Source organism: Thunnus albacares, chromosome 24 (assembly GCF_914725855.1).
Source record: "Thunnus albacares chromosome 24, fThuAlb1.1, whole genome shotgun sequence".
Lineage (NCBI taxonomy): Eukaryota > Metazoa > Chordata > Actinopteri > Scombriformes > Scombridae > Thunnus > Thunnus albacares.
The window spans coordinates 9,849,341-9,868,704 of record NC_058129.1 but is presented as its reverse complement, the minus strand read 5'-3'; the positions used below and the strand labels follow the sequence as shown (position 1 = coordinate 9,868,704).

General features: G+C 39.3%; 3 protein-coding genes across 7 annotated transcripts in view; 1 reads left to right on the top strand and 2 right to left on the bottom strand.

Annotated features, from left to right (window-relative positions):
* Window positions 1-1,259: 1,259 nt before the first annotated feature.
* atg13 (ATG13 autophagy related 13 homolog (S. cerevisiae)) lies at window positions 1,260-9,456 on the bottom strand. 4 transcript variants are annotated; one of them, XM_044344993.1, is made up of 18 exons: window positions 9,310-9,456; window positions 8,463-8,543; window positions 8,025-8,105; window positions 7,740-7,859; window positions 7,610-7,656; window positions 6,831-6,974; window positions 6,659-6,699; window positions 6,141-6,237; window positions 5,873-5,980; window positions 5,611-5,704; window positions 5,338-5,436; window positions 4,773-4,856; window positions 3,789-3,898; window positions 3,554-3,707; window positions 3,303-3,380; window positions 3,085-3,192; window positions 2,799-2,927; window positions 1,260-2,685 (listed from the first exon to the last, which is right to left on the bottom strand). In XM_044344993.1, exons 2-18 carry the CDS (start codon window positions 8,529-8,531, stop codon window positions 2,608-2,610), a joined length of 1,641 nt encoding a protein of 546 aa, XP_044200928.1. In that variant the 5' UTR covers window positions 8,532-8,543; window positions 9,310-9,456; the 3' UTR covers window positions 1,260-2,607. The 4 variants fall into 4 exon arrangements, with proteins under 4 accessions (XP_044200928.1, XP_044200929.1, XP_044200930.1 ...); XM_044344994.1 differs by having other exon boundaries at window positions 6,831-6,971; XM_044344995.1 differs by lacking the exon at window positions 5,338-5,436 and having other exon boundaries at window positions 9,310-9,455.
* A 120-nt stretch (window positions 9,457-9,576) lies between these two features.
* Window positions 9,577-13,042, top strand: harbi1 (harbinger transposase derived 1). Of its 2 annotated transcripts, none has more exons than XM_044344999.1 (7): window positions 9,577-9,673; window positions 10,269-10,434; window positions 10,560-10,762; window positions 10,985-11,072; window positions 11,200-11,407; window positions 11,498-11,673; window positions 12,278-13,042. In XM_044344999.1, the coding sequence occupies exons 2-7, from the start codon at window positions 10,270-10,272 to the stop codon at window positions 12,476-12,478; spliced, it is 1,041 nt and encodes a 346-aa protein (XP_044200934.1). In that variant the 5' UTR covers window positions 9,577-9,673; window position 10,269; the 3' UTR covers window positions 12,479-13,042. The 2 variants fall into 2 exon arrangements, with proteins under 2 accessions (XP_044200934.1, XP_044200933.1); XM_044344998.1 differs by having other exon boundaries at window positions 9,635-9,736.
* A 399-nt stretch (window positions 13,043-13,441) lies between these two features.
* The window catches only part of creb3l1 (cAMP responsive element binding protein 3-like 1), a 37,772-nt gene continuing 31,849 nt past the window's right edge, over window positions 13,442-19,364 (bottom strand). Inside the window, exons 10-13 of the mRNA XM_044344997.1 lie at window positions 17,517-17,619; window positions 17,150-17,312; window positions 15,884-16,052; window positions 13,442-15,790 (exon numbers count right to left, since the gene is read on the bottom strand). Coding sequence (XP_044200932.1) covers window positions 15,754-15,790; window positions 15,884-16,052; window positions 17,150-17,312; window positions 17,517-17,619 — 472 coding nt within the window. The 3' untranslated portion in view covers window positions 13,442-15,753. The remainder of the gene's footprint in view (window positions 15,791-15,883; window positions 16,053-17,149; window positions 17,313-17,516; window positions 17,620-19,364) is intronic.

The following is a 19,364-nucleotide window of genomic DNA, read 5'->3' as shown; positions in this document are numbered from 1 at the left end:
TCATCTATTGGTTCGTGAACTGCCGTTTTGAAGCCTCGACCGTCGCCATGTTTGATTTTTGGAGCCAGAAGTGACCATATTTGAACGAGAGGGTGGCGGGCAGCGCTAGCTGCCAGGTTGGTTAGCACGGTGCATTTACAATCAGTGATAATGCTAATGCTAATTTTCGCTAGCGAGAAACAGGCCTAAAACCGTGAAAACAAAATGTACTCACCGGGAAAAACTGATTATCCGACTCACTGGTGGGTCTTTTATTACAACCAAACGCTGAACAAGACTTTTGTTCGGCGAGCAAAATGTTAGAATTGACTTTAGTTAACTGAAAACATAGTGCGAAATAGCAGCAGCTACGCCTATACGTTATGGTTACGTTACGTAAGCAACGTTGTCGCCGTGGTAGCGACTTGTCAATCACAACGTAGCCACGCTGCTTTTTCGTCTGTTTTACTGTAAATGGGGCCATAATTTACTAAATGAACATCATGCTGTATTGAATAAGACTAGAAATTAGGGATTGAGACCATACATTCATTAGGAAACTGTTTACCGAGTTAATAAATCAAGAGAGAAGTAGGGTCATTTTCTCATAGACTTCCATACAATCGGACTTCTTTTTGCAGCCAGTGGAGTCGCCCCCTGATGGCCATTAGAAAGAATGCAGGTGTTTGGCACTTCCGCGTTTGACTTCATTTTTCAGCCCCGGAGGTTACCAAGATTTGAACTGTCCAAAGGTTCTTTAAAAAAAAAAAAAAAAAACCCTATCAGCAACTCTACAGCTCTCAAAGCAGTTTCTTGTGGGGTTTTTTTTGTACTGTACAACAACCGAAACGATCGATTCTAGTTTTACACGTTATGTGCTATCTGGAATCTGCTGGTTGTCTGGCAACCACATGTAACCTGGATATAGCTAGGTTAGCCTTTTCCCCCCCGTTCGGTCTTTATTAAGCCAATAGCCAACAGGTGTTATGGAAAAGTCTGCTTCCCCCATCAATTAGGGTTTTCCCAAACAACCGCAAGTTATCTCAACAAGTTATCTTGCCCTCAGTAAGAACGTGGTTAAATGTATTTCCCTAAACATCAAACTCTTCCTTTCTATAGGCTTAAAAGTCCATAAAGTCAAAATTAGCATTTTATTACAGAACACTAGATCAGAACGTTTTTTCCATGTCTTACTAGCAAAACTAAGATCTACATGTTCCTGATAAATCATGCTATTTGATCACTGAAGACAACAGGCATTAATACTGACAGAAAACCAGTTGTTTCAACAGAGCAGCCATGCTTTATTAGGACATCTAGACCAACAGCAACAAAAAGTTTAAATTAAAGCTTTCAACCTGACTCAAACAGTCATGGATGGTGACCTGTCGCCTTGTGTTGACACTTGGACATGTGTTTATCCCAAAATATACATAATGCATGTCGTACATCCTACAGTAAATACATTGTCAGTTTAGTAGAAAACTAATGCAGCAGCCCTGCAACACATCTACTTTCATTAAGGTTATACGTTTTAGTTTATGGTCATTTTGAAGCTGTAGTTTGTGTTACTGTTGAGTTGTTAGATTGAGGTGTTTCTAATATTTTGTCCACCCCATTTGAAACTTTAAATATTATGCAACACATCTCAACAGCACCACATACTACGGCCCCCCAATTTACCACATTATAACCTTCATAAACACAGGATTTACTGCACGGCTGTTGTGTAAGTAGTAGTACTGGCTAGTGAAAATGTTTATTTCTCTTAACACATTAGGGATGCAATTAATTTACTTTAAATTCCATCGGGGCCATTTGCTAACATGTAGGTTGGCAGTTTAAATCCCCAGACCAGCTGGGAAAATCTGGCTAGGGGGGGGGGGATTTCTTTGAAGTTGCCACCAAGACTGTCAGTTGTGTAATTATGACACTCTAGTCTCATAAGCAAAAGACTAGTATTACCTGGAGAGGATTTACTCTTCCACTGTGAGGCTAAGTGCAATTTATTTGCCAAGACCAGCTTTTCAATATTTTCAGTTTCAGCCCGTTACACACCAACAGTTTGATCTCTAAAGTCGCATCACTGATCTGTCACCTTCAGCGCAGATACGATCAGAAAGGCCAGAGGCTGGTAGTGTTCAGCAGGGAGAGGGTTAATAAAAACTATCATGAGTGCAGGCAGTCTGTCCTTGGATTTGCATGGCTGTCTAAAGTGACAGAAAACCACATGATAATCAGATTTTCTGATTAAACACTGACAATGAGAGATTTGTGCCACATAGAAAATACAGATTCTCAAGTTTGAATTAACACTACCAGACTGGAGAGGGGGATGTGTGTGTGTGTGTCAGTGTCAGAGGAGATGAGTCGGTATTTACAGTGAAGAGGGTGATCTGTACAAGCTGGGAAGCGAGGTGGACAAGGGAGGGGGAGGGGGAGGGGATGGGCTTCACATTAAAACATGGTGATTTAGTTTGAGTGATTCTCACAGGACAAACAACTAGAGAGCCTTGAGTCTGCTTCTCCCTTTCATTCTCTTTTTTTATCCTCTTTTCTTTGATTTGTCATCATCCATTCAGTCCTCCCTCATACATGAGTCCTTCTCTCCTTTCAGCCAGTTTTCTTCTACTGCAGCATGTCCACAAAAGCGTCAAACTCGTCAATGTTTTTCTCGTAGACGGCCAGTTTCTCTGGCAGTGAGTCCTGCAGACAGAAAACACAAATCACTGTTACCACTAATATTCATTGCAGGACTTTGCTGAGGTTTTTTTTAACCTTCAAACATCATAATCAGAATTAAAAGCAAAGCGTGTTACCAGGTCTTCAGCCATCGACTGGGAGCTGATGTGTAGTGAGAGGCTGGCCAGCTGTGGAGGGTTCTGAAACTCTCTGTAGAAGGTGCCCAAATCCATCGGCAACAGGTCGTCTTTAGAGAAGGCTGGCCGCTACAGATACGAGACATTTTTTTCAATTTCTTAAACATTTAAAGAATCTTTTTTATTGTTGTTTTATGTAACAAAGCATAGTCTCAATCTCAAGCAAACAAATTCCTAGACTGCAGCGAGCAGAAGTGATAAAGAGAATCCAACATTAGGTACGTACAAAGTCGACCATGACGAAATCGTCCTGCTGCCCTGATCCCTCGGAGCCCTGAGAGTGGAGGCTGGCCTGCAGGGGGGACGGGCAGGGGGGAGAGTCTGGAGGCTGCACCTGAACACACACACAGAAAATATCGACCGTATGCGTAAGACTCAGATTTATCTATCAGATGTTTTAAGTCCTTTTGAATACAACTCAGAGTGTTTTATATGTCCAGTTACCATGGGATCGTTCTCCTCTGAGTCCAGGCCTCTAGGAGCAAATTCAGCAAACGGCAGGTCAAGACTGGCTGCTGTTACCTGCAAACACACATCATGAAAACAGGAGTCACACAGACAAAAGGCTTCCTTCTTGAAGTTAAATTAGGTTTAGCTTGGAGGGTCTACAAAGGAGACAAGTCAGAAAACTGTGTGTTTATATCACTATTTGGGAAGTTTAAAAAAAAGCAGGAAAAAGACTATATTTTATTTACCTGTGTGTTGGGTTTGTTGACAAAGGCTCCCACTTTCCTCGTGAATGCGTTGAGAGACTCTACAGGGTCAGAAGGAGAAACACTCCTCCTCCCTTCATCCCTCCGTCCATCGCTCCTTCCTTCTCCGCTCTGCGTCAGGCCGTCGTCGTCACCACTGGGGAGAAAGATCTAGTGAACTTTATATTCTGCTGTACATGCAGGTGCTGAAGTTGAAGTGATGTCAGCAGAGTGTTACCTGCTGCCAGGTGTGTTGGGGACATGGTCTACAGTCAGATGGGCATCAGCTGCATGAGGAGGCTGGGCAGGAACTAACACAACCCCGCCCTCCTTCCCAGCATGCAATAGCTGAAGAGGAAAAACGTGTGCAGAGTTACAGCAGATTAGACTTCTTATCACTAATTAGATTATTTAATTTTTAAGTTAATTATTTTTAAAGAACTTGTTCTCAACATTAAGTAAATATTTATATCTACTATTTCAGGATACATTACACCTAATAAATCAAATCAAAACTGGACCCACAGAAATTATAATAGTACATTCTGTTCCCCTTTTAACACCAAGGATACAGCAGAGTGCTTATAAATGGCTAAAATACACTGAAAACATAACACTTCATCACTAAAAACGATGTCTAACAGTGTAACAGAATTCAAGGGTGGATTATTTCTTAAATCACCTAACTGATAAACAGCTCTTTTTAAAATTTTTGGCCAAAAATCTTTAATATAGATTGTTTTTATCTCTGATTTTCTTTTGAGGAGTATGGATTAGAGCCCAACTGATACAGAGTTCTTGAGGCCAATATTGATATTTGAGAGTTAAAAGAAGCTGGATCAACTTGTCAGTGCTTTCTGGTGAACAAACTATAGTAGCCCATTTGGGTAATGTCACAATGTATTGTATACTAGTATGAGATTATATAAAACTTGTCAACTGTCAAAGATTTTACTAGAAATTCAAACAGAGGTGTCTATCCTTTAATATCTCTGGATATATTAGGATTTGTAAGGTATTTAAATGTGCAGGATTAGCTCAAACCCAAAAACTGTACTATAATCAAGATATATATTAATATCATGATCTAATTTCTTGTTACTAATCAGCTGACATTAAAAAAAAAATCAGTCAGTAACATTGGCTATGCTGATGTACTGGTCAGGCTCTACTATGGACCTGAAGGTGAAGTGAATTGATTGGTGACTGATTGATGCATCACCTGGTTTGGATTGGCTGCAGGGTGACAAAGCTCTGCAGCTCCTGCTAGAGCGGGAGGCTGGTAGCATAACCTGGAAGTATACAGCTACACACACACACACACAGAAAATGAGAGAATTTATATTAATTACAATATATCATGGATTACAGAGATGGCTTATGGGTTTTTATTATGGTAGATGTTATGTATATTAAGAACATTATGATGGAAAACATTCTTGAAAATTAATGTTTTAACATTACAGCTATAGTAAGTGAAGCTCTACATGTGTAAGTGATGGAAGTTTGAATGCATTCAAAAGTGATGGTGGCACAAAATAACTCATCTTTAAATTTCTAATGCAACTCTGACATACAAAGGATCAACACACACACACTGACATCAACCCTGCAGCTACTGTACACTGAAGGTGTGATGGAAACAAGCAACAAACTGCAGCACAGCTGTTCTATGAACCAATGAATACAACCACAACAGAAAGGAAAGAAAGAAATCCATTGTGTGCAGTTTCACACACAGCGTCTCACACACAGACACACTCTCACAGTGGCCAGAGTAGACTCACAGTGTGAGTGACAAGTCCAGGAGCCAATGGGAACTGCAGACTGTCCAGGGGGAGGGGCTTGGACAGTTTAGAGGGAGAAGGACTCAGTGTACACACACACTGAGATAAAGCGCGCGCACACACACAAACATACAATAAAAAGACAACAGGAAAGGAAACAGACAAAGAGAGAAAAGAGAAAGTGAAATGAAAAACAGGTATGAAAATGAAGCGAAGAAGCCACAGGTTAAAGAAAGAAGCAGTAAAGATGAGCGAGTGAGTGCGTCCTGTTACCTGCGAGGGAGGGGAGGTGGAGAAGGAGGTGGTGCAGACCTCCTGTGAATCCTGAACTCCTGCAAACTGTCCTCCCTCCTCGTCATCCGGAGCTCTGGACAAACACAGAATAATTTACTTTAATGAGTCAACTTTTTTACATCCTACTGACCTCCTAGCAGGAAGGCAGCAAAGCTTTAAACAGATGGAGAATTAACCTTCACATTTTGTCTTCTGACAAGAGCACATTTTAATAAGACAGTTTGCATTTCCATAAAACTACCTGTAGTTGCAGGGCTGTCCCATGTTTGCAGGACGCTGGCTGCCGCAGGGAGGATCCACAAAGTGATCCACAATGATCCCCATGATGGGAGCTGACCGCTCAAACTGTCTGCAGAGGACATGTCAACAGTAGTTTCACTAATTCTGACTTGTCAAGAGTAATAACATAAAAAAAGTCATATTTTCAAACATATTCAATTTTCAATCCTTTCAGAAATAGTTAGTAATCAATAAATTTAAGACTGGATTCAATATAGTGTGTTAGTTACCTGTTAGACATGAATGCCAGGTTGGTGCGGTAGGCACATGAAAGTGTGACTGTGCCAACAGGAGTACCGACAACACCGACACGGACTGTCTGAAAACCTTAAAACAGACAACAATAAACTTCAGTAAACAAGCATATCAGCTGATGGAATGCAGTGAGTTTTATTACATATTCTAAAATGCATTTATTGCACGAGTTAGTGACAGGAATAAATAAAAATGTTTTCAAGTCCTTTTAAAAATAGACATTTTGACATTGACATTTGACATTTTACACACAAGTAGAACACAGTGCAAAAACCTTAGTTTTGTAATGTCTACTGTAAAATATGTATATCATTGTGGGTGCATAAACTTGTGTACAGTGGAACTTGCTAACTGGTGTTGGAAGCATGTGGAGGCCTGTTTTTGTCAGTTTTAAAGTCACATGGGGCAGCACAGCTTCTAGCGGGGTTTTTAGTTCCGAGTCTTGTTTTCAGTGATTAAAGCATGTCAGTCAAGAAGCTGAGGTTTCAGTTACCTTCCCCTAATCCACTCAGCTGGACTTCTCCAAAGTAGATCCTAGATACAAACAGAAGAAATGTTTAGGTTTAGATGACTGGACTGAGTGTTCACTAAAAACAGCACAAGTGAAAGCAGTGTAGCTGGCTGCAGACAGAAAGAAGACAGAAACCTGCTGTGAGTCCACTCACCTGTACAATATGACATAGTCGTGTCCCTGCTTTCTGGACAGTTTATAGGCGGGTGTTACTCTGGTGATGGCCAGCAGAGACTTCAGAAGGACAGACAGACGGTTGTAAACCGTATACGACACCTTGATGTCCTTATCGCACCTACAGTAGAGACAGAAAATACCCATTACAATACAGCAGCGTGGTGGTAGTCCAGATAAATGTCAGTTCAATGTTAGAAATATCTCTACAGTTTGTTACTTTTTATGGACACAGTAGTCTGTTGTTTTTGCTGGTTATTTCCTTTTTTTTCCTTCCATACTTCCTTATAAATAAAACCACAAAAGTGCACAATGTTCTACCCAACAGACTGCAGTAACCCCACAGCACAGATACTTTTATATGGAGACGACTCTCACAATGGAGGCACTGAAGCCAAGTTTCAATTTTTAAATATTGATTAAAAATTAGCTGTTGTAGACTGTGATTTATTTGTTCGGTTTACGGTTCATTGACTCACAGAGCTTCATGTTTAGTAGAGGTGTCAGACAGCAATATTTTAATCCTTATAAAATCCTGGCAGGGAGAAGCAGTCATCACAAGTGCTGCACATGATGAATCATTACCGCATAAACACTGGGGCAACTGATTCCATTACAACAGATAAATCCTGTGCAAACTGTGCAGCCTCATAGAGGTGTAAACACTGGCAGCTCTGACAAACCTCTTTTTTTCTGAAACATTTGTCCACTAAAATTATTAAAAACAAAACAGGCGCGAAGGCAAAAAGATCCACTCACTTTTCATTCATCTCCAGGCACCAAGTCTCTAACTCCATTGAGTCACCCTGAGTGAGACAGAAAAGGACATTAAAACTGACTGAAAAATAACTGTATATTTATTTCCAGCTGTTAGGGTCAAAGGTTTTACCTCTGACGTCTTCAGGGAGATCTCGACACACATTGAGCGCCCGATGCCTGGAAGCTGGCCAGCCAGTGCCTTCTTGGCTTCATGAGTCACCTCTGGGATGTCTTTGATGGCCAAATTAAACTGGAGGAAATAATAAAAATAGACAATTACTTAAATTTACACTCATACATTTTCATAGAGGAAGGAATCCAAACTAGCTACAGGTATGTGGAGATTTACAGTGAACTTTAAATCCAGACAATCATTACAATAGCAAAATATAAAAGAATGACTCAATTATTTTACCCAGTCAGATCCAGTAGGTGATGACGAGGAGCGAGTGCAGATTTTCTCTCCAAGACGAGCTTGGACTATCACCTGGACAGTCTACAAACACACAAACAGGACGTTAAAAAACTACTGAACTGAATATTTCTCACAGGGACATTTTTTGTGGAAACATATGTTGCTGCTGATGTTTAAATGTGATTTTTTTCAATGCTGTGAGCAACTTAAATAACGTTTATCACAGGATGTGCAGGCAGAAATTCCAGAGATCTCAAAGTCTGGGCAAATAGCGCCAAAACAATCTGCGTACCAAGTAAGGAAATATTTTCTTATGAACCAACACTTTGTGTGGCAGACTTTGGGCTACTTAAAGGCACCCCAGGATTCAAAATATCATAGTCACCAACGCTACATCTATATTTTTCCTCAGTCATGTGTGATATCAAAGCTTCTCACCTTCAAGGCAAAGAACTTAATGAACTTGTCCAAGTCTCTTTTATCCTGGGGACTCAGGTCACTGTCCATGTTGTCAGGACCCTACAAACAAACATGAAAATCCATTAGGCATGGACAGAAAACAATGACTGTAATACAGTCAACTGAGAAAAGAAACCTATTTTACAGACTAATACTAAAGTTCAACATGTAGTCAGAGTCACACATTTTTACAGTAATATATTGTACAGTTATGAGCATATATACATTTTCCCACTGCTTCCAAACTCATGTTTACTTAACTGCATATTCCCAATAAAAATAATTACAGAGAAAAGGTGGATTAACGTCAACTACGGTAAACTCCTTATGTTTCTTACGCATTTTTACCAAGACATACAACAAATTTGGACCAAAACAAGCACATCTGACCATATTTACAGTGCATTGCTGACTAGCAATTTAACAATGACCACGTGGAAGCAATAAAATATAAAAAGAAATTACTAATTTGGTCGTAATACGAAAAAATACTGTTTCATAACACAATTGTTTTTAACCCTCCTTAAAACAACTGTTCTTGTCAGAAGCTAACAAGCGGGGCCTCCACGTTGACTTGAAATTGCCCGAGTAAGATTTGGAGGTCATTTTAAACTACAGGCCACTGACAACCACTTTAAATGGTACATTACAACAACTGGCAAATTAAAAAGGAGCAATATAGTCATTTAATCGATCATTAGTTAAGGGTTACGTTTCACAAAAGCAAGGATAGGTGACTCGCTGGCCAACACTAGCCTGGAGCTAATGTTAGCTGGCTAGCTAGACACCACGCACTTTAACTTCATCACAAAACAGCAAAACTTACATTAGCTTTTCCCTTGACGATATTGCTTCAATAGAATACAGATCAAAGTAATAAAGACGACGTGTAAAGCCGCGTTTATACGCAAAATTCAGATGTACACAACGTCAACAGCGGCGGTGCTACTTTTCTGTTTATCTTCTCCATGTCGACGTGTTTGGATAGCAGCACTTTCACAACCACACTTTCGTTTATTTTTTTCTGTAAACGTCTATAAAATTTACAAATTCAAAAAATAGCAAATAACACGTTAAAGAATAATATAAAATACTATTTGGATTTTTAGAGCAACATAACGTTTACCATAAAATAATCTGTACGTAAACACATAATCCCACTTACTGCGCCGAATCTGCGTGTATAGATGGTAAGTTAGGTGTGCCTGTGGGTTGTTTTGGTTGACAAAAGCTGCATGATTTACGTGAAGAAGGTAAGCGCCTAATTTAATAAAGAAAAAAACTGAATAATGCTTTAATTTAGAGTGGTAAAGTTAACGGAGTTGTTTCTATAAGCGAGCACGCATAGCTGAAATTAGGATAGCTCAAATGCTAGGTAGCTAGCTCACTAGTTAGCACGTCTGTTTGCATGATTCAGTTATAGATAACGTTAGCTGCATACTAATAAGCTTTAAAACATGAGAATAGTTATTTTGGTTGTTGTACAAATTTTATTGGTTACATTGAAAGGGGTAAACCTGCCTTAATGCAACAGACACAATAAACTCAGTAGTCAAGAGAATATCTCTTACTTTATCTATATACAATAAAATACGTTAGAAAGGCATCACCTTCAGCCAGCAAGAATGTCTGTATTTGTACTCACATTCTCTGAACAAATATACAGAACACTCCTGCAATTAGACACACACTGACAGACAAGGATGGGGAGGGGGACTGCATGCTAGGTGGAGGAGGAGGCAGAAGTGGAGGGCATCATGACAGTAAATTTATTATCACACACAGAATGGCGATCTCTATAGCCATCTTGGACTGTGATCTGCTCCTACATGGTCGAGGCCATAAAACCCTGGACCGCTTTGACCTGGACTCTGTCTCAGACAACTTCCTCCTCACACAATTTGGCTTCCCCAGAGAGTTTATCCTGTATCTGGTGGAGTTTCTCAGGGAGGTGAGTATGTTCTGATCCTCAGTTTTGAATGAACACATGCATCAGTTCACTATTCTGTGTCTTTCTGAAATCTGCATATACTCTGTACTGTGTTGTGTTTCTCTTATATTATTTCTGTGTGTTAGTCTCTGTGTAGACGCACCCAACGGTCTCGAGCCATCAGCCCTGAGGTCCAGGTGTTGGCTGCTTTGGGCTTCTACACATCAGGCTCTTTCCAGACGTCTATGGGAGATACTATCGGCATCAGCCAGGCATCAATGTCAAGATGTGTGTCCAATGTGACCAGAGCCCTTGTGGAGAAAGCTCCCCAGTTCATCACATTCAACAGGCATGATACTTATTAGCCTAACTGTTGTGATTATGAGCATGTAGTAGCCTATTGGCAAAACAAACAAGAGACAGATCAGGTTCTTTGTGGTTCCAAAGAGTAATATTACTTTTGTTCACATCAAAATACCTTGAATACATTTAGCTTTATCCAGAATAAAAGAAACAATTAAAAAAAAGAAGTAGATGTACAATAACAGTAATAATAATGTTTCCCAAACAGAGATCCCTCCAGCAGAGAGCAGTCCTTCCAAGAGTTTCAGAGGGTGGCAGGATTCCCGGGAGTTCTGGGGGTTCTGGACTGTGTTCAGGTTTTGTACATTATATTGTTTCAACACTTCATCATCACTTTGTACAGCAGGTAACAGCCAAACTGACCCCAACCCCCCACCCCTCCTACCCCACCCCTTCTCCATTTTCCTCACCCTTCATCTCCAGGTTGCTATCAAAGCTCCAAACAGCGAAGACTCGTCATATGTGAACAAGAAGGGGTTTCACTCTGTTGGCTGTCAGCTGGTTTGTGACGCCAGAGGATTGTTACTCAGCGCAGAAACACACTGGCCAGGCGGACTCAAAGACACTGATGTTCTAGAAAGATCTGCTCTCCACAAACAGCTGCAGGAAACTTCGGAGGGCTGGCTGCTGGGTGAGACGTAGATTTAAGACTTCAAATAAATAAAGTCCACCCAACATAGATGGTATAGAAGACAGGAGATAAAGGTTTTCTGTTTTCTAGGTGACCGTCGTTATCCTCTAAGGAAGTGGTTGATGACTCCGGTGGATTGCCCAGAATCCCCTGCAGAGTTTCGATATAATCTTGCTCACACTGCTACACATGAGATAGTGGACAGAACCTTCAGAGCCATCCAGACCAGATTCAGATGTTTAGACGGCACCAAAGGATACCTACAGGTATTTTATTCTATTCTAGTCTATTTCATCTATGTTTTTTCTGGGTCTCCTCCTGTAATGAAATTCCTGGAACATTATGGAATATAGAGAGGTGTATTACACAGTTAGGAAAGTAGAAAAGAATATAAATATTCAGGTAATATATATTATTTTAGCGCAAATGGATTGAAAACCAAATTGAAGAACCAGTTTGCCAGTGAACAATTTGCACTGAATCAAGAATACTATTCAGCCTCATGAAAACAAATATATAATTTTATTATTACTTGTAGTTCAATATGTATAACATATATTTATTTAATTGATTGAACAATATACTTTGGTAGTAGGTTCTCAAGGAAGTTTTTTTGGCATAAACTATACAGACAAATAATTCTCATTTGTCAACAATAGCAGACTAGGCCTCCTGTACCACACTGGTTGTTGAATTTGAGGTCATTCACACACTATACCACTCACATGTGGCAGTTAAAATGAATCTGTATTTTAAACCTATTAAACATATGCTTTTTTTTTTTTAAAGTTGGACACCCAAACAGAAATAAGGCATATTCTTGTGTGTCATCCTTTACTAACCTTCTGTTGTCTCCTCTTCTCTGTGCAGTACTCTCCAGAGAGGAGTTCGTCCATCCTGCTGGCCTGCTGTGTTCTCCACAACGCCTCCCTGCAGTCTGGATTAGACGCCTGGACTCTGGAGAGGACGGACCCTCTGGAGCAGCCCGAGAGCCTCGAACAGAGACCCGAAGACCGCGACAGCCAAGCAGAGGACCTCCGGAAACAGCTCATACTCAAACATTTCAGCTAAACCGCCCGAGTGGACTCTTCAGTGTTACTGATCTCGAGTCAGTTTACTAAAGACTAAGTCAACTGGGACGAGAGCAAATCAAGACTTTTACAAATAAATGACATTAAAAGTCACATTTAAGACAAGAATGTCCACAGACACGGTGTTGCTGATGCAGTTTTTTAATATTTTGCTGGTTTCTACTCTACTGACTACACTAAGATAACATAGTAATATATGGAGGAACATGCAAGACGCTATACAACAAACTCGATACAACAGCAACGTATCCAAACACATTTCAAATAACTGAACTCCCTGCAAAGTGCTTGATTATTCTCTCAGGCCATTCAGACATTTTGAGGTCAGAATAATCAAGCACTCCTTGATGTTTTACAACTATTCAAACTGTGTTTAGCTACTGTGTCGTCCAGGTTTCTTTACAAGTGGAAAAAGTGACCCTCCCTCATTTTCTTTTAAATCCCTCCCCACTTTAAATTTTTTTCCTTCCCCCTTTTCCACCCAAATTTATTCCCCTTTTTTCCCTTTCCCACATGATTCCACAGGTTAAAATCTTGGAATATGTCACAATACAAAAAACAAGGCCCTTATTTACAACAACTGCACATTAGGTTGTCATTATTTATGTACACTGATGCATTAAGACTGTTGGGGGGTGAGAATGACGGGATGTTTGCGCAACGGGCTGCAGTCACATGATGTTTTGTATCACAGATTATATCAAACCAAACATTTAGGGACACAAAATGAAACAGATACAGAGACACATAAGAAAAGCAGGAAATCTGTTAATTGCGAGTTTTTGTAAATCAAAGTAGGATGTCTTGAGTGTTTGAGTCAGAAGTGATGTAATTATTTCCTTACAGATTTGGACCGGGGCAGCGAAATGTCTGTTTGAAGGAATATCACAACATTTAAAATCGTTGTCAGAATAGTGGTCAAGAAATAAAGACTTTTTTAAAAAAAAAAAAATGTCCTAAAGGTGTTCCTTTAAACTGTGGAGAGAACAAAGCTAGTGGTGTTTTACTTCCTGGAATGTAATAGTCCCCTGATTGGCTTCATCAATATATACACACACTTTCTACAAACAGGAATAAATACAACATACACTGCTGTCGCATGAGCACATTTAGCATCAATGTTGAGATGTTTCCTCTGCTTCTTGGTCACAGGTTACAGGATGCAAATATGACAGAATAATATCTTAATTTAAGCATTATTGTCAATTTCTCAATTTGCAGTTGGTTTGTTATAAATTTTGGGGTTTTGGGGGGTCAATAAAAGATCATTACAAGTCCAAAACTACAGGTTGAGGGTAAAAAAAATTATGATTTTTAAATCCATGACATTTTTAAATCATGAAGGAATAACAAAAAAAAAAAAAAAAAGGTTTTCAAGCGACAGCAGTGAAACATAAACACTGTATTACAGTAAACAGACAGACAGATCATGTCAAAGTTTTACACTCCATGGAACAGCATGTAAACTACACACCATCATGTAAACCTTCACATCATCCTAAATGCCAAAACACAACAAACAATTGCTTTTTTTTTTTCTCGCATAAAATAAATATGCTCTTTTTTGATGCTCAGAATATATTATAAGTTGTATTTTTTGTGTTTTGTAAACATTATTTAGAAAAACAAGACACAATAAACTAACCTTAAAAACAAGTTCAGTACATTTATTTTTTTTTTTGTTGCATAAATTAAATATGCTCTTTTTTGATGCTGCAAATATATTATATATACAATTTAAATTTCATAAAAATACTTTTATGTCATGTTTCCCAACCTCTGTCAGAACCCCTTTATGAAAATATGGTCTCCCTTCAAAATGATGCAAGATTTGGAAGTGATAAAAAAAACTAACTTTAACTTCGAAGATTGATTCAAGAAGTGGAAAACTCATTAAATGCTAAGTTGTAACTCACAGCTCATGAGGCATAGGTGGCCAATTTGGCCTTCTTGTCCAGAGGTCCCCACCTAAAAAGCTTTTACTACTTTGCCCCACAATTAGAGACATTTGCCTGTTAAATAATTTAATCTTTGCAAAGATAAATCCTGAACATTCAGCTTGTTTATGATGCGTTGAAGGAAACAAGGACTGGAGAAATGACAAAATCTAAACCAGGGCGACCAAAAGGCTGAGGCCAGCCCTGCTTCAAACACAAAGTGTGTAATGTAGTTACAGTTACATTTCCAGGTTTATACTTCCATATATGGGCATTACATGTAAGGCCAAGTTGGTCATATTTGACTGAGGTGAGTGAAAGGCACTTGAACGGCACAACTTCCTTTTAAAAAGGATGCATTTATTTACATCAGCATGTCTAGTTTTTAGTTTTATTTCTAGTTGTTAGTCGCAACACAAGTTGCATTCAGGTGCACTGATCCGATGTAGTGCATCTGGAGTGCCTTGGAAATAAAATGCAAGCACCGTGTGCTAACATAAACTAGAATCACACAGTCGAGGTCAATATACAGTATACTTCTGATTCTTAAAGGTGCAACGTGTATCATTTTACGTTTCTCAATATCAAAACCGCATTTCCCATGAGGCTCTTTGCTTACTCTTGCAAAAAGGATGTTGCTTTCCGTTGTTTTGAAGAGAAAGCAAGGTTGAAGCTCTAGAAGCGGCTGTGGATGCTACAAATTTTTGGGGGGACTTTTTTTGACATTGTTTCTGTGTATCGAGTAGTTTATGGAGGAGAATTAGTTATATTAAAATGCTACACAATGCATCTTTAAGTTATAATGTCTAGAGGCTCTTTATTTAAGGCCCTATGTGTTCCTAGGTGACGTATCTTTAAAATATTCTTATAAATTTTACACTAAATACTCTCCATTTTTGTCTAAACTAAATACGAATGGATTAGTATTATATTTAAAATTATCCAGTATGCAATTTCAATGCATAAAGATTGAAATTCCAATGAGATTTAATAAGAGTCCCTTTAAAATCAAGTATATTCAGGTTTAAGCAGAGAGTTGAAGCACAAGTTACAGGCAGGACATCAGCTGAAGGAGGATTTGACGACTGCAGTGTCGGATGTCTTGAAAGAGATGAAGTCACTCACTAAAAAGGGAAGATGATGGTTGGATGACAGAATAATGCAGACACAGGTTTTGGTCCAGTTGGAAGTGTTGATATGGTGCGAAGTGGATCACATGCCCGCTGAGTTTAGCAGTCTGAAGGTTCTGGGGGGGCGGGAGGGGGGGGTTTTAGGGGTCTGAGGTGAGAAGTCATGGGAGGAAGGGTCAGGCTGTCTGTCAGAAAAACTCTGAAACTCCGTCTGGCTTTGTTTCTCTGAGGAGGAGAAGAGAGAGAAATTCACATTGAGAAGACTAAATTTAACATGCAGCCTAAAAAAAAAAAAAAAGACAAAGTGAGAGTTTGTACCTGCGGTCTAACTTGGGCCCAGTTGTCTGGTTGCTGTGGGCGTCAGCTGTGTAACGGCTTGTCTGGATGTGAGAGTGGCCTTCTGACTGTAGCCGCTCCCCTTCTGATGTCACTGAAGTCTCCTCCAGTGGAGCCCCCTCGTTATAGAAGAGCAGGCTGCGGGAACGGACTGCAACACACACACACACACACACACCGATTCTCATTCTCCTGTCATGTGGAACTGTCAATCACTGTTTCATTATGAACATGCTAAACACTAAACACCCTGACATACTTGTAAAAATGGAAGAAAAAAAAGATATGATGCTTTAGAAATAATTGAACACTCCTGAAATGTGAAGTTTAGCTGCAAGTTTTAAGATTATTCAAAAACTTAAAAACCGTAACTATTTGCAACTTTTCCAAAAGCCTGATGGGAACATTTGTGGAAGCATTTACTATCTGGGATTGTGTCATTAAAAAGAAAGACATGGTTTGTTAATGAGTCTTTTCATCCACCACAGTAACACTTGTCCAGAGCAACATATCTCTGCAATTACTGAACCCATTGCATTGAAATCTGGTTTAGATATTTCTAAATGCCACAGTCGGGGCAAAAAATGTCCTCTTGACCAACATGTCATGAAAATGAATGTCTGGAGCTATAGGGCAATATAGCCAGATTGAGCCTCTAACCACTCAGAGGATGGCTGTTGGCAGAATTGAGCGGTACTTAACATGATGGCAGCCTAACTTCTGGTTTTAAAAGGGGGTTCCCCAAAGGTTTGTGGTTAAAGGAAAGGAATTTTTAAGGAAGTGGAATGCAGTGAAAAATGTAACTTTTGCACTCTTTCTGAGCTCTTTTTTAAAGAGAAATAGACTGTTGCAATTTCTACATTTAGTTATTCTCAAAATGAATGTCAGGCCTTCTCGTTTTATCCTGCGCTATGCAATAAATTGTAAGTTGAAAAGTCAACTTCTGGGATCATTAACCATCCTCCGTCTTTATGTGCTTTTATTCATACTTTTCCATTCGATATTATTATTATTATTAATGTACGAGAACACAGAGGAAAAAAACAGAGTTGTATTTTCCTCTCTTGAATGTTATGACTCTGTTTGTTAAGTGCTAAATGCAACAAATTCATTGTTATTCTCTGATGGTTGTTGAAAAGAAATCTCAGAAATGTATTAAACTGCTTACTTAAGGAGAACTACACGAGGCAAAATTAAAGAAAAGTACTTCAATATGTTGAATAATAAGTCGCATATTTGTAGACCTACCCTGACTGGTGGTGTAGAGGTCCGCTGATTGAGGAGAAGGAGAGGAGGAGGGGGAGTTAGAGGAGGAGGAAGAGGACAAAGAGGAGCTGTGAGCGAGGGAGTAGAAGGGAGAGAGGCAGGGAGAGAAGGAGCCCAACACCAGGACAAAACACACCGCCATCATCTGCGCAGAGAGAGGGATGAAACATTCAAATAAATAAATAACACAATAATAACACAATGTGGCATCATGGATAAATACCTGAAGGATACATCTGCCAGTCAAATGCATAAACTATTATCCATTTACACAAATTTAAATTGAAACTAACGTTAAAAAATAGATCTAAATGGATGTACGTGAAAAGAGCTTTACAACGATATTTACCATGAGGCATGTCCCTGTTTGAGTTGAGGCCATTTTACAAGAACGGGGAACAACTTTCCCTGAAATCAACGACTGAAGCTTCTGGAGCTGCTGTAGGAGAGATCTGAAGACACACACACAGAGACAGAGAGAAAAAGAGACACTAAAGAGCAAGAAAAGAAGAAGAAATATGATTTCACAGGTAGAGACAAAGCCTGTTTCATAAGCATATTGACTTATGAAACAGGCTAGCTTGTATCTTTAACGATACCTCATCAATGTGATCAATGTGTGCTGACAGGAATATGGTGGAAAATGTTACTAGCATTTTATTTCTTTTTAAATCAAACATTATTTGACCTTGGAAGCTGGAAATTGATCATTTATTGCATGTATTGTGTTCCTACATTGATATGCGTGCTATGGTGACTTTATATTTGCTTGCTTGAGCTCTAAATCACACCTAAACTGGTTTCTGAGAGTAAATTTAAAGGAAGAAAGTTTGGTTGATACATTTTCTTGCTCTGAATTGAGCCTCGAGGAAGTAACATTGGTTAAATTCTTATATTTTGATATTGGGAGAAGAACCCTTATAGGTTTGCTCTTCTTCTTCTCATGAATATATGCGTTTAACTCCATGTGAACTCACACACATGACTTAACTCTCCACCCACCACTAAATACAGTATACTCTAAACACGTAAAGCCATCGAAAACCACAAGAAAACTCATACACGCACTCAGACTTTCAGTTTATTTCACGTAAAAATCTACAGAGAATTCCTCTCTCATCGCGTGGTTTTCAATATTGGGTTGGTTTTTATTTTAAAGTAAACTTTAACCGCCCGATTGAGCGTTGCGTCGTCAGTTGGCCGGACTAACTAAAGAGAGCACGTTAACAACAAAGCGGAGCAGAGTTGGACGGGGTACACCACTAAAACCACAAGAATAGAATTGAATACAGCATGTCAGTGGGATCTGGAGAGCAGGGTGCTGATGGTATGAGCTGTCAGTGGCTGTAAGGATAAACTCTGACCACTAAGTGGAGACAAAGAGCCAGTTACGCCCGCTCAGAGAAAACAGTTCGCCAGAGACCATTTAATCAGTTAAATTAAACTAAACAGTGAGCGAACCAGTCGGTAACCGTCCGCCCAGTCTGTTATTACATCTAATGTTTCAGATTTCCACACTGATCTCTATCACATGCCGCAGAATTGCCAGCTGCAATAAACTTATATCGGATGATACTGAGCAGCATCACCACCGACACACACACACACACACACACACACACACACACACTCAAGCAGGTCTTTGATGTAAAAACCACAATGATTTATTGCTAAAGTTATTGATTCTTTAAACATACAGCACTTAGAAAGGTCGTGCCGGTTGACTGAGTGAATAAATGTGTGTGTAAATATTCAGCACATCAATTCATGTCAAACTCACATGAAACTGCATCAATAAATTGCTATGAGGTATGTTTTTTTTTTTGTTGGTTTTTTTGCAGAGCTAGGCTAGCTGTTTCCTCCTGCCTCCAATCTTGGAGCTAAAATAAGCTTATCAAGTGCCTTTACTTGACACACAGAGATTAGATTAATATCAATCCTCTAATCTGACTCTGCAAATAAACCTGAAAGAACACACAATACATATCTTTGCAAGCCAAATGTAAGACTTCCTTGATACATATTTAATGTAACATGGAATTAGAGTTAAGCTCATACTTGTGCAACTAATAAACTAGCAGCAGTAACCTAGTTCTGCTGCACAGAGAAACCTCTGCATGGTGAACAAAATGACCACTAATAACTGCATTTAAGGCATTTTCAGGAACTAGGAGCTTAAATTTAGAGCAGTTAAAAA

What these genes read in the sequence shown, in the direction of transcription:
- harbi1 (XM_044344999.1), top strand. Translation starts at nt 10,270, where the DNA reads ATGGCGATCTCTATAGCCATCTTGGACTGTGATCTGCTCCTACATGGT. An exon ending in TGGTGGAGTTTCTCAGGGAG is followed by an intron (nt 10,435 to 10,559) that starts GTGAGTATGTTC and finishes TCTGTGTGTTAG; the next exon opens with TCTCTGTGTAGACGCACCCA. An exon ending in GGGTTCTGGACTGTGTTCAG is followed by an intron (nt 11,073 to 11,199) that starts GTTTTGTACATT and finishes CTTCATCTCCAG; the next exon opens with GTTGCTATCAAAGCTCCAAA.
- atg13 (XM_044344993.1), bottom strand. Translation starts at nt 8,531, where the DNA reads ATGGACAGTGACCTGAGTCCCCAGGATAAAAGAGACTTGGACAAGTTC. An exon ending in TTAAGTTCTTTGCCTTGAAG is followed by an intron (nt 8,106 to 8,462) that starts GTGAGAAGCTTT and finishes GTGTGTTTGTAG; the next exon opens with ACTGTCCAGGTGATAGTCCA. An exon ending in GGACAGCCCTGCAACTACAG is followed by an intron (nt 5,705 to 5,872) that starts GTAGTTTTATGG and finishes GTGTTTGTCCAG; the next exon opens with AGCTCCGGATGACGAGGAGG.